At 38.3% G+C, this 13184-nt stretch overlaps 1 protein-coding gene across 6 annotated transcripts in view; it reads left to right on the forward strand.

Annotated features, from left to right (window-relative positions):
* The window catches only part of LOC105569683 (cGMP-dependent protein kinase, isozyme 1), a 12960-nt gene extending 296 nt beyond the window's left edge, over positions 1 to 12664 (forward strand). Inside the window, exons 2-15 of one of the 6 annotated variants that reach the window (XM_012026334.1) lie at positions 195 to 2031; positions 7089 to 7255; positions 7743 to 8014; positions 8212 to 8354; positions 8678 to 8815; positions 9060 to 9238; positions 9334 to 9575; positions 9942 to 10265; positions 10504 to 10735; positions 10869 to 10975; positions 11069 to 11308; positions 11705 to 11771; positions 11911 to 12046; positions 12117 to 12664. In XM_012026334.1, the coding sequence (XP_011881724.1) occupies positions 1911 to 2031; positions 7089 to 7255; positions 7743 to 8014; positions 8212 to 8354; positions 8678 to 8815; positions 9060 to 9238; positions 9334 to 9575; positions 9942 to 10265; positions 10504 to 10735; positions 10869 to 10975; positions 11069 to 11308; positions 11705 to 11771; positions 11911 to 12006 (2328 nt within the window). In that variant the 5' untranslated portion in view covers positions 195 to 1910 and the 3' untranslated portion in view covers positions 12007 to 12046; positions 12117 to 12664. Of the gene's footprint in view, positions 1 to 194; positions 2068 to 7088; positions 7256 to 7742; positions 8015 to 8211; positions 8355 to 8677; positions 8816 to 9059; positions 9239 to 9333; positions 9576 to 9941; positions 10266 to 10503; positions 10736 to 10868; positions 10976 to 11068; positions 11309 to 11704; positions 11772 to 11910 lie in introns of those variants that run through there. The other 5 variants (XM_012026333.1, XM_012026335.1, XM_012026336.1 and 2 more) reach the window with 5 other exon arrangements.
* The last annotated feature ends 520 nt before the right edge of the window (positions 12665 to 13184 follow it).

Consider the following 13184-nt stretch of genomic DNA (forward strand, 5'->3'; position numbering starts at 1 on the left):
TTTCTAGCGCGCGAATATTTTGCTAATTTATTTTTATTTTCTATTGACAGCAACAGTTTCCATTGCAATTTATTATTTGACACAAAAATTATGACCTTTAAATTTATAAAGTGAAATGAAATCAATATATTACTAACATTATCAAAATACTGATAATAAAATATGATAATTAATTTTTTAACTGATTATTGTAGGGAACTTTGGATAAAATGAAGCTGAATTGTGAATATTCCTGAAACAATGGACGTTTAAGTTCTCGGGGAAAAAGAAACCTTTGTCCCCTTTGTTTACCTAGTGTTGCTATCTAATTGTTAGTAAAAAAAGGCGAATGATAAGGAAGAAAGGTGATTGCTCATCGCGGTGAATCAAAGCAGATAGATAACGGACGACAATGTAATCATTTAAGTAAATAGACTGAAAAATTGAATTCGTAAGTACACAAGTTTTAGTTACAGCGAGAAAAATATATATTAAAGCAGTTAAATAAATAGAATTGCACCGATCGTCGCGGTGTTAAAAAAAAGCAAGATACATAAGCGGTGAACATGATAAAGGCCCGTGATAAGAGACTATCATTACGCAGATAAGAATGAAGGAAACGTAAAGGCAAATGAGATCAGAAGAAGATTCTCTTGGTTTATTACCGCGAATAATCATCGATAAATTAAACGAGTCTTCTTCTGAGATTGCCAAGTGTGAGACAATAGGTCTAATTATTTCAGATGTTGTAGAAAAAAACGAACAAATATTTCCCTAATTGTTTTTAAAAACGTAATCTTGACAACAGCGGCATTAACGTATCTTCAAACATAATTGCGTACATATTGCAGTATTTAATAATCAGAACTTTGAACGTTTATTTAATTGCTTTGCCATTTAATTATCGTCGTTGGCGCACACTAAAATTTCGCGATGAAACTTTGCTGGATCGGATATCGAACTATCTTGGACCTCAGTTTCCTGATGTATATTGAAAATTTTAGGCATACGTGTGCAATTTTCGTTCACTAATGTGCGAATGCAAACTGAAGACATTGCTGAATCAGCACGATAACACACATACAGACAGATATTACTATTCATACTATTCGAGGAACATTTATTACCTTGTGTTCAAACATTTCACTTTTAACCTTGGAAATATAAACTTCTGCATGTGTCAGTTTTAATATTTTAATATTAAAAAGAATATTTATAAATATTCTTTTTAATATACAAAATTCGTGCGATTAGTGCATATAAAATTAGCATTTCATCTTTGAATTAAAATAATAGATATTGAAGCTAATAGAATCCATCCATCCAACGGCACTATGGTCCAAGTTAGACTCGGATCTTCTCAATTAGTAGAATACATGGGTAATGTATTTTTTAATTTGCACGAGACATTATTTCACACCTTATAAATAATTGTTCGCAAGAACAGTAAATTCAATTTTTAATTGTCAATTTTTTGCATAATAAACTTTCGCGTAGGCTGGTAATTATCGTGCGCTGATATCGCGCGGATTTGCTTTCAATAAATCACAAATCCGCTTGTTTTCGAGAAACAGAAATAGGAAAAAAGAAATGAAACTTTTGGCCAAACTTTTAACCGTTACTTCGTCTCGTGTACGCAACAAAGTACGCAGAAATTAAATTAACGTTTAGCAGAGAGAGTACAACATTTTTCCCGAGTTCCCTAGGTACAATTGCTCGCACGAGCGTTCGACGAGGAGCGCGACGGCAGTTTTATTAATGGAAAGAGAATAGACTCATTAGATAAGATGCTCGCGCGCCACATATACCTACCTGTTGACACTGCTCGTCGCCGCTCTGTTATCGGCTAGATAAGATTTCTGCGTCTTTGTCGTACTTGAGGCATCAGTCGAACGCGCGAATTCGTGCGGTACACCTCCGCGCGGTCGTACATGAAAAAAAGAAAAACGACCTATGTTTCTTCGCTCCGAGATCGCGCGAGCGGAAAGCGCATAATCATCCACGGCATCACGTTTCTTCGTCCTACGAGGGCCCACTGGCGCAGGATTCTCGGTGTGTTTTGAAAGATTTTCCACGTCAACCTGAAGGGTGAGTCTCGGGGAAGCGATCGCTAATTGTGCCGCGCGCCGTCGAAGAGGACAAAGCCGTGATGGACGTTTGATTTCTCACACGGCACATTTTTATCCACGCGATCGATTATCTAATCGATCCACGGAAACGTTGTCACGTTGATTGTTCCCGATAGACGTTCCAGACTGATAAATTTCAAGATCGACTTGCATTCCGACATCGAGAAACCAAAGAGAGCAATCGAGTGATAAGGTTTCTGTAATTTCCTCAGTGTCGTAATGGGAACATAAATACTGTTAATAAATGTACGGTATTCGATTTATACAATTAATCTGAGTACCCGAATTTAACACTTTCATGCACGAAAGTACAAATTTACGACTAATTATTATTGAAACTTCAATATCGAATATTGTACTATTTTCCACGTATCTAAAAATTATTGTGCGATAGAAAAATCTCTTTTTCTCATTGGATATCGTAATTGCTGTTATATTTTCAGATTTAACTGACGCGTATATATATATTTGGGCACAAATAACTTGAAGAAGGCAGGCGGTGAGCGACGATCTTAACGTCATACGCACGTAACACGCACGTGTGACGTTAAGAAAATTAATTACTGCCGTATACGCATCTGTAGCCATGGATGAAGTTAATTAACCTCGGCAACGGTTGTCGATACAGTTGATTAAACGCGCCTGTAATAAAGAGGCGCCTATATAACGGACCTTACCAAACAATATCACCTTAATTGTCCGCGACTTAAAATGTACACGCAGACCTCTTTGCAAACATCTCGATAAAATGCCGGGCAATGTTCGACCGTTCACTGTCTTAGCACATATAGCACGTGTTGTCTTCACATTGCGTTACAAAATGTTTGCGAAACGTAAAAATATCACCGTGTGAATTAGGTAACGAAATCTAAAACTGGAAGCTCGTAACTATAACGCGCTAGCTGCAAGAGGAACTTTACATAATTATCGGGAGAAAAATGTAAAATGTATGAAAAGGACATTTACATTTTAAAAACTCGTTTCGTTAGACTGGATATATCTATTTATTTCGATTTTTAAGAAGGATTTACAATTAGAAACTTGCCCACAAAATTGATTTTTACGTAAATCTGTTTACCTATAATATATATAAATCTCACATTATTAATAAAAGCAATTTTAATAAATATTAGAAGTACAAATTAATATAAGAAAAGGATATAAAGCATTAAAATTATATTTCTACTAATTGTAAGAACTAAAAGAGTTCAAAGATTGTACATCCTTTCAAGACCTTCTAATTATTCAAATTATTAAATTCTAATTGCTAAAATCCGAATTCGCGAGCAATACGTTTGATTAAAAAGTATATGTCCAATACTTTAAAGTTTAGTAAGATAGGAAATATTATAACTGATATATGTATATAACATTTATCCTTGTCGGCTTTTCGCAACCGCGACGGCACGTGCGCTTAAATATTGCCGGTGTGTTTCCCGTCGGGGAAATCGACACTGAGCGCGCATTGTGCAACAGATTACAATATCGTTACGTTCCCGTCATTTCCGTGACTCGTGACCTCGTAAATTTTTACATAAACAACTGAGCTAAAAGACGAAGAGAAAGAAGTGTCGCGCGATACGCTGGCAAGGCATGTTCGAGCGCGTAAAAGCGAGAGAATCGCGGTCCCCCTTATATAAAATCTTAATTCCGAGCCGTCAACGAGGCATAGCCGCCATCTCAGAGACAGGAAAAGTCATTTCGCATTAAAGAACATGGAATTACGTGTAATCGTCGATCGACCGTTTCAGCTCTCGTTTACCTCGTCTTCGCATTTCTTTCTTCTTAGGCACCGATTCTAAATAATTGCAGTCGAAACCAGCATCGATTACAATTGATTGTAATCGATGCTGGTTTTGAACCATAAGAGCGGTATTATATTTTTAAACTTAATATAAAATTTAAATTTAAAAGAAAACGATTATTTAGACCGACATTACTAAATCATTTATGGAAATGCGAATACATTTACGCACGCTTGAATTGTGAAGTTATTTTACGACTGACAATTACTTAGTTAACTATTCGACGATTCATTTTACTACGCTGTAAATTTTTGTTGCTACGTGGACGGCATGCTTTTTTTTAAGTTTGTTCAGTTAGGACCTGAGACTTTTGTAACATTTTTTTATGTTTTTCTGTTACATAAAAGTCATCTAATTAGTTCATACATTACGCGATACCGGAAGCGCGAGGCTTTCTTATCTTTGATTTCTGGACGCGATGGCAAAACGCGTGATTTGCCGGCTCGGATAATGAACAGCGATAATATCGCATCGTTAATTATAGTTATATAATATTTGTGGCTCGGTGTGCGCGATAGGATCTCACAGGCTTGAATTCAATTCACAGCGATGCAATTGTGACTCGCGCTGTGACACAATTTTATCACAGACAGTTTTGGAAGATATCTTCTTTTTATCGGCGCATACTTGCAGGGACAAACAAACGGAGAGTAGGTGTAATGAATTTTGAAGAATCCGTAGAAAATCATTTATTAATTAATTGATCGCGCACGGAGCTTGTTGTACCGCAACGAACATATTGTACATTCGGTGGATGCGCTATATTTAGAGTTTGGGCAATCGTTTGCTTGTATGTTTAAACAAGTAGCGTTATCGTGCTCCCAATATAGTACATACAATCCGATACGAGTCGACCTTGCATCTGTATAAAGAGGCCATGCATCATTTGAGAATTACACGACGCTTTGAATTAAGATCAGGTCTGCGCCAAATATTTTTGCAACTTATGACAAAAATTGCAATAATATTTTAACAATAATATAACTATCTCGTTGTAGAAACGTACGTGACACATTATAATTATGCGAAGTGGCAACCGATGGATGTAATATGAAGGACACAATCATATTTTTTGTTTGGAAAGTTGCATCGTGGAAATCGTTTCCTAAAAATAATTTATAAAATAATTAAATTAAAAATGCTGTATCATAGATAATTGTAAAAGCTTGAAGACCGAGAAACTGGCTAAGATTCCACGAATGCGGGAAACGGATGGCATAAATTTTCAAGCAAATTTTAAATTATCAACTTGATTTTATCTTCCTTATTTGACATTAAGATACTTGCCGGAGATTCGACGATTCCAAGAAGAATGGTATCTCCTTTGAAGTTGATAGAAGAAAAGTCGTTTTCTAGCAAAGTCGCGAAATAGTAATAATTGGTATAACCGAGGCTTTTAAAGCGTGAATAATGGACACGTCTAAAAGATATCACCTCGAGATTCCGGCGCTGTTTGCATATTGGTGATAAACGAAGTGACGGCTCACGAGCCTCGTGAAACAATACCCGAGGGAAGATTAGAAGCGAATAGACGCGGTAACGTGTACACCTTGCGAAAGATTCTAATAAAGCCGAGTGAATCACTACGGCGCGACAAAATCAACAAACGCTGCCTGGATTATCGAGCTAGTGATTTCACAAGATGCGCGCCGGCCACGTCGCGGATCTTCTGCGCTGCCGAGGAGAGCCGACAGCTGTGAGCCTCTCGGTGAGGAATTGAAGATGTTCCTATGGTGTACTTGCAACTCGGCAAACAATTTATATGTATATACCGAGCAAGCCGTGTGACTTTCATTAGAACGTTCTTTCAGGGAAGAGAAACATGAATCTCCCAGCAGTGGCTTAAAGCACATGGTGCCTGTCAAACTAGAGATTTTCCGCGTTTCATTTAATTTCTAAGGAAATTACGAAGAGAACAAAAACGGAGTTATTGTTAAAATTGTTATATGTCTAGTTTTTAGACAAGTGGAACTAAAATCTTGAAGATCAATCTATAAAATCTTTTTCGTACCGCGTGTACGAAATTGATAAGCCAGCACGGGACAATAAGAAACATTAAATACGCAATGCAAATTGCAAATATTTATGTTTGCAAATGGCATTTATTGCAACACCCATATTTGGAGGTCGGCGTATCACTACAGAGTTTCTTTCCAGATGAGTTAGCGTAACGCGCGAGTTGGAAACCTTAACGAGAGGGAAAGGATGATCGGGCTTGGTAAAGTCGAGAATACTCTCATCATGAACATGTGCTAATGCATTGTGACGTCAAGGTACAATATATCACGTGCACCAAACACCATTAGCATAAGCATGTGACTGTGGTGTGGAAGCAATCGGCTCTCGCGGCGAGACCGAGTCGTATGAAAGAAAAAAGAGCTGCGCGTCACGAAAATTGGAGTAGTTATACGATGAGCGTAACGCGACCCGTAGCGCGACGAGTCGAGGCGCTTCACGAGGGAATCGAGTGCTGATCATGAGTGACCTCCGCGTGAAGCGATATCGAGGAGTAATCGCATGTTAAAAGCCGCTATGAAGAAAGAAACGTGACACGTTAGTGAGTGAGTGAGTGAGTGAGTGACCGAAATAATCGTCCTAACGTCACATGTTCCGTTCAATTATGACAATTATCCTAATTAAGTTTTTTTTTTACACAAGTGGAAAATAATGGTCACAACACGTTAATGTGTGTTTCAGACGGTGAACAAATGATGATAAGTCGTAGAGATGAAAAACAATTGAACTATTATATTTGCCTCGTAATTAATTTGTTCCATTCAAACTAATTGCCCCGCGGGAAAATAATTAGATCGCTGCGAGACTTCAATCTTCGACAAACTAATGAAGAAATCTTTCTGTAGTGCTAAGTTTTAGTTAAGTTAAAAATTACGTAAATTAATTAACACGCCATTAACAGGAACGCAATCATATTGATACAAAGTACTGAAATATCGCTCAATTTTACTGTACACAGTATATATATATATATATATTTTGTGATAACTTGGCAACTGTGCATATAAGACACAGAATTGATGTGTCACTACAAATTTCCGACGATTAATTTGCATGTCGTTCATTTTATTTCTACAACTCGACACCTCTTTGCCAGTAAAATAATACAGACCGTAGTGGAGCTACGTTGAAAATTAACTATGGCATCTTTTCTTTTCAGGCGTCAAAAGAATTTGCTGTGGACATGCGTTGGACGAAGATAACATGAGGTTCTCGTGCTTCCCGAGAGCCAATATCCTCGGGCAGAGGGGTAGCATTAATCTCACCCCTCTGCCGGGCTACGAGGACTCTACCAGCTTCACTATAGGCGTCGTACGTCTTATTAACGTAATTTATAAACAAATCATTCATCGTTCGCTGATAGAAGAATATGTAGTATTTGAAGCTACAATTGCACAGTAAAATAATTCCAGTCAGGAATATCATTTTTGTAGCAATTATTGCTACAATATTTGTAATAGCAACCATATAGACACAGTAGTGATGCCATTTATAGTACACCTTATCAAATTAAAAGCACGTTGCGGCTTATGACAACCATATCATAAGTTGCGTGGACCAATGTTGCGTCTATGCGAACTATAACACGTTGTTAGGTCAGCCGTAACTTACGTAGTTGGAAAAACTATAAAAATGTGGTTGGCTCCTAAAATGACTATAAATTATAGTGCGATTGTGGTAACTGCAACCATCTGTTGCTGTAAGTGTTAAAAGGGACATGATTCCACGAAAGTTAACTTTATAATGGACTAAAGACCCCCGTTTGAAAGGAAGACGCTCTTTTTTACTGAGATATCAATGCAATTTTCATTAGATACGTCCGCTACCTGGTACCTTGCCTTCGCTGGCTGTAAATGGCACCGGTCCCTCATCGTCCGCGTCATCTACTTCACTCACGAAAGCCATAGTGTCGTCTGAGGCCAATCATGTCAATCACCTCCCATCGCATCCGGAACAGTCCGAATCAGAAGATGCGACTGTTGTGGGCAATAACGAACAACATGTGAATAATCCGCGGGGCGGCGTCATCGGCAGGACACCGACGCCACCCTCGGCACCGACACCCGTGTACGAGAAAGACGCCAGGTGACCAGACAATATCATTTCTACAAGCGAACTAATATGGAGATACAATAATTAACGGAAAGTAATATTAATCTGAAGATTGCAGACGAAGTTTTTAGTTCCGTGTCACGTATTTCTTTTCTAATCGGCACAGATTTCACTTTATTTCAATCCTTTCGGAAAAGTGGAACGTAATGTTATCGCGTTTTTGCCCGCAGGAGTGCGAGACAAATTAAAAGGGCCATTTTGGAGAACGAATTTCTCGGCCATCATGAAGATCATCTAGTGGAGGCGCTCGTCTTGGCTATGTACCCCAAACAAATTCCCGCTAATACTCTGGTCATCCGAGAGGGCGATATAGGTATGTCTATATATGTATATAAACTTTTACATATTATTACATAAAATATATTTAGAAAGGATAGAGCATTGGCACTTTCTCCTTTCTATATATTTTCTTTTTGGGAGCCTTCACAACACTTTGGAATATAAACTATATTCTTCTTCTTCCTCGTGTATTAGGCTTGAAAAGCCTGTTTTATCCAGTAAGTTCCGGAACACCTGTCCTCATTCTGAGAATATTTTCCCCGTATACATTTCCAGCGGTTGTTGTTTCAGCCAGGGTTTGAACCTGGATCTTGATGTTATTAATGTACATATTGTATATTATATGTTTGTTCGCAGGCTCGCACTTGTACGTGTCCGCGGAGGGAGATTTCGACATTTACGAGGGGAACAAATTCCAAAGAAGCTTCGGACCCGGAATTGCGTTTGGGGAGATCGCTCTACTGTACAATACGAAAAGACTTCGATCTATTAGCGGTAAATATAAAGAAATTATTCAAGTTTATAAATTAAATACATTTAAGTTTGTATCTTATCTTATTTTCAAGTTTTATGCCTTACAGAAAATTTTTTTTTATTCTGTACAACAAGATACGTGTACACAAATCAGTGATATTTACAATATTATTAAATAGATTATGACGCACTATGGAAATTGAAGAGATTAGAAATTCGTTTACTCGCTTCGCGCTAATATTTGTCCAATTTTGTGTCGTTTCAGTAAAGAAAGCTGGAAAAGTATGGGTGCTCGACAGATCAGTATTTCTAACCATAATGATGAGAACCGCTCAGGAACAACTGGAGAGTAACATCCGCTTGCTCCAGCGCGTTTCCGTTCTCCAAAAGCTCCCGGAACCTAAGGATCACGTGTTCGCGAAGATATCCGATCTCATAAGAGTAGTAAGTAAGAAGACATTTTAACGGGTACCACTCGACTCGTCGCTTAGTTTATATGTATAGCTTTAAAAGAAGGACGTAATTAATAATGCTTGCAGGAATTTTTCCCAGCTGAAACGAAAATACTGCGGCAGGGCGAGAAGGGTGAGAAGTTTTACATAATCAGCTGCGGCAACGTGCGGATCACCAAAGACACCGAGTACGGAGGCGAGGAGGAACTAGTGGTCCTCGGCAAGGGAGATTATTTCGGCGAATTGGCTCTCTACGATGACGGGGGTGAACGGCGTGCCAACGCGATCGCGCTTGCACCTGGTGTCGAATGCCTGACGCTGGACAGAACGTGAGCTCGATTAGTACACTGGTGTTATCTCGGGATTAACATTTATTTAAAACAGTAACATTTTAACAACGTCATTGTATCCTTGGCCACACCTGGCATTTGTAATAGTACAGAAAATTTATTGCGACTGCACTCTAGGCGGGCGTCAAACCAATTCGACCACCGAGGCATCAATTTTCTGTATTATTAAAAATGCCAGGTGCGGTCAAGAAAACACTGACGTTGTCAATTATCGCTGGCGACATTGAAGAATTCTTATTAACAACAGTTTACTTTGTTCCGTCGTTTTACCTTATTTTAAAGTAATTTAGAAAAGCTTCAGATTTACTCTTCAACGTAGATTATTATTGTATTTACTATTGCCAGATCATTCCTGAACTATCTCGGGAGCCTGGACGAGATTCGTAACAAGGACTGGTTGGCGGAGTACGAGAAGCAAAAGCGTTCGTTAACCCCGAAGAAGTGGACTAACGAGTATGCAAGTTTAACCTTGGTCGACCTCGAGACTAGGGGAACGCTAGGAGTGGGTGGATTCGGCCGTGTCGAACTGGTCACACTCAGATCCGATCCGAATAAGAGCTTCGCTCTGAAGAAACTCAAGAAGAAAGTTATGGTCGAGCAGCAGCAACAAGAGCACGTGCTGAACGAGAAACACATTATGCAAGCGTGTGACTCTGCTTTCGTATGCAAGTACGTTGTCATTGTGTGATCTTCACTAATGTACATCGAAATTAATTTATAACAGCATATTATAACATTTACTCGTGAAATGTTGCACCTGTTAAACTGTAAATGTAATTGGTCTCGCAAAATTTGTACGCAAGTGAATTCTTGGAAGAAATAATTGTTTAATTGAATGATGAGATGATTTTCAGATAGTCTTAATATTAATTGGATTGAGCTTAATAAAATGACTCATATTTTTTAGACTTTATCAAACGTACAAGGACAACAAGTACGTCTATTTTCTCATGGAAGTGTGTCTCGGCGGAGACGTTTGGACGACCCTTCAAAGGAGGCGTTCATTCGACGACGCTACCACGCAATTTATGGTCGGCTGCGTGGTGGAAGCCCTCGATCATCTTCACTCCTTAAATATCGTGTATCGGGATCTGAAACCGGAAAATCTTATGCTCGACACTCGTGGCTACTTGAAGCTGGTGAGACACTCGGTTATTAAACGTCCAGTATCACGCGATCATTAAAATGTCCTAGTAGATGAATATATATTTTAGTCTCACTATTATCAGAATGAGAAATCCTACAAGAGAAAAATGATCTTTTCTTCTATAGGTGGACTTTGGTTTCAGTAAGAAAATTGGCCCGGCTAAAACGTGGACGTTTGCCGGCACGCCCGAGTATGTCGCGCCAGAAATTATCTTGAATAAAGGACACGACAGGTGAGGAATCGAAACTTCCCCCGACATGTATTATCTAACTGTTACAGCGCTTGATTTTCTTACATTTCTGCCGCGTTTTGTCTCCCCCGCTAGGGCCGTGGATTATTGGGCTCTCGGGATCCTAACGCATGAACTTCTCGTTGGTAAGCCGCCTTTCCGAGGATCCGATCACATGACAACGTACAACAAAATCCTGAAGGGTATCGAAGTGGTTGGTGTACCGAGCATCGTCAACAAAAATGCCAACAATATCATCAAGAAGCTACTTCGCTTGAACGCCTCGGAACGATTGGGTTATCAACGAAATGGGATACAAGACATTCGCGATCATAAGTAAGGCGTTAGAAAATTTTTTTAAGAAGTATTCAACGCCATTAGCTGATTAACCAATGTGGAAAATTGCTTGACGACCCGTGGCTGGCAAATTCTAATTGAAGAAATTCATTGCGAAAAATATTACCTCACCATTTAATTAGAATTTGCCAGCCATCGGTCGTCAAGCAATTTTCTACCTTGGTTAAAAAATTTTTGTAAGGAAGAAAAAGAAAAATATTTCACAAATTATATCATAACGTATAATGTGTCTAAGACGTTTCATGTTTGAATGTGTCTTTATAAGAAATCGCATTGTAAGATTTCGAAGGTATTTTCTGTTTCGCGTAAAATTTTGAAAGCTGCTGCCCGGCATGACGCGAAATGTAATAGCCTCTATCTTTCTTCTTTCAACAGATGGTTTTCCGGATTTAACTGGCAAGCGCTTCAAAGATTGGCTCTACCAGCGCCCATTGTACCAACGGTATATGTCTATCGCAAAATTTTATCTTAATCCATCAAACTCTTGTAGAGCTTACACCTTTGCTTACATTCAAATAACGCGTCCCATACAAAATTCTTACGTTCGTATTATAAACTCCATTTCACTTTTGCACGTTTAGGTGCGACATCAACTCGACACACGGAACTTCGAAAGATATCCACCTGACCGCGATATCCCACCAGATGAGTTTTCCGGCTGGGACATCGACTTTTGAGAACAAGTCCTCGATGTAACGGAGCTACAAGATTGACACCGTAATTTCACGATCTTCACGTTATTAATATTTTTAAAAAATGCATTTGTTAATCGTTTATATTGTTATAGAAATATTATAGCTCTTTTATTAATTGTTATCAAACAAATAATGACAAAGATATTAAGAGAATCGTATCGACACAACTACGAGACGTGAAACCGAATAAGCTGCATTGTCGATTAAGGTACTTGTTAATAATTAACAGTAAGTAGCATTTGCAGAAACATTTTTACTTTGTATTTAAATTTTTATAAGATTACGGAATGATGTCTCCTAAAATTCACTTCCCATACAGCACCGAAGCTTTCAGAAACATTTCAGAAACATTGCAACAGTGTCTTCTGAAATGTTTCTGAAAGCTTTGGTGCTGTATGGGTTGCTCATACAAATCGTCGATTTGCATAGTCAGCTGAATTTTTTAACTTCAATGGATTGATAATCCGTAAAAGTAATTAAACTAATATAAAAAATTATATTACTTCCTCATAAGCAACACCTGACATTCCGGTGTATCCTAATCGCAGAATATACGTATTCCTTTAAGACTATTCCATTTTGTGTAAAAAAAAGAAATCCAAAACTTGTAATATAATTGTAATATAATTTTTTACACGAAGACGAACGTTATAAAATTATTCGTATAAATTAAGTGCTTTCTCCAAATATTCGAATAGAAAAATTCAGAATACTAAAGCACTTAGTTCGTACTGCATGTACTGCATGTGTGTATTGCTCGCTATTATTTCTTATTGGACTTACAAACTTAGTTTCAGCCTGTACACGTAAGCCATTTTAATTTGTACATCGCACAAACGTATTCACTAAACGGACAATTTTAAGTGCAAAGGGCGCAAGAGTGCAGAATCACTCCAGCATCCCCTTTAATCTTGAGCGAATTAAAAGTTTTACAACAGGGGCCCGATTCTCGAAATCATTCGAAGAAGAAACGTATACGAATATTCTGCTCTGACAGAAAAGTTGAAAGTCGATTGGTTAAAGCCATGCGAATAGCCAATGAACTTGCAACTTTTCTGTAAGAGCAGAATTTTCGCATACGTTTCTCCTTTGAATAAATTCAAGAATCGAGCCCCAGTAGCAAGGCAGCCTTTTCTGCTGAACGTAGCCAATGGCCGCGC

Source organism: Vollenhovia emeryi, unplaced genomic scaffold (genome assembly GCF_000949405.1).
Source record: "Vollenhovia emeryi isolate VEMERY1.0 unplaced genomic scaffold, V.emery_V1.0 DF939123.1, whole genome shotgun sequence".
In the NCBI taxonomy this organism is placed as follows: domain Eukaryota; kingdom Metazoa; phylum Arthropoda; class Insecta; order Hymenoptera; family Formicidae; genus Vollenhovia; species Vollenhovia emeryi.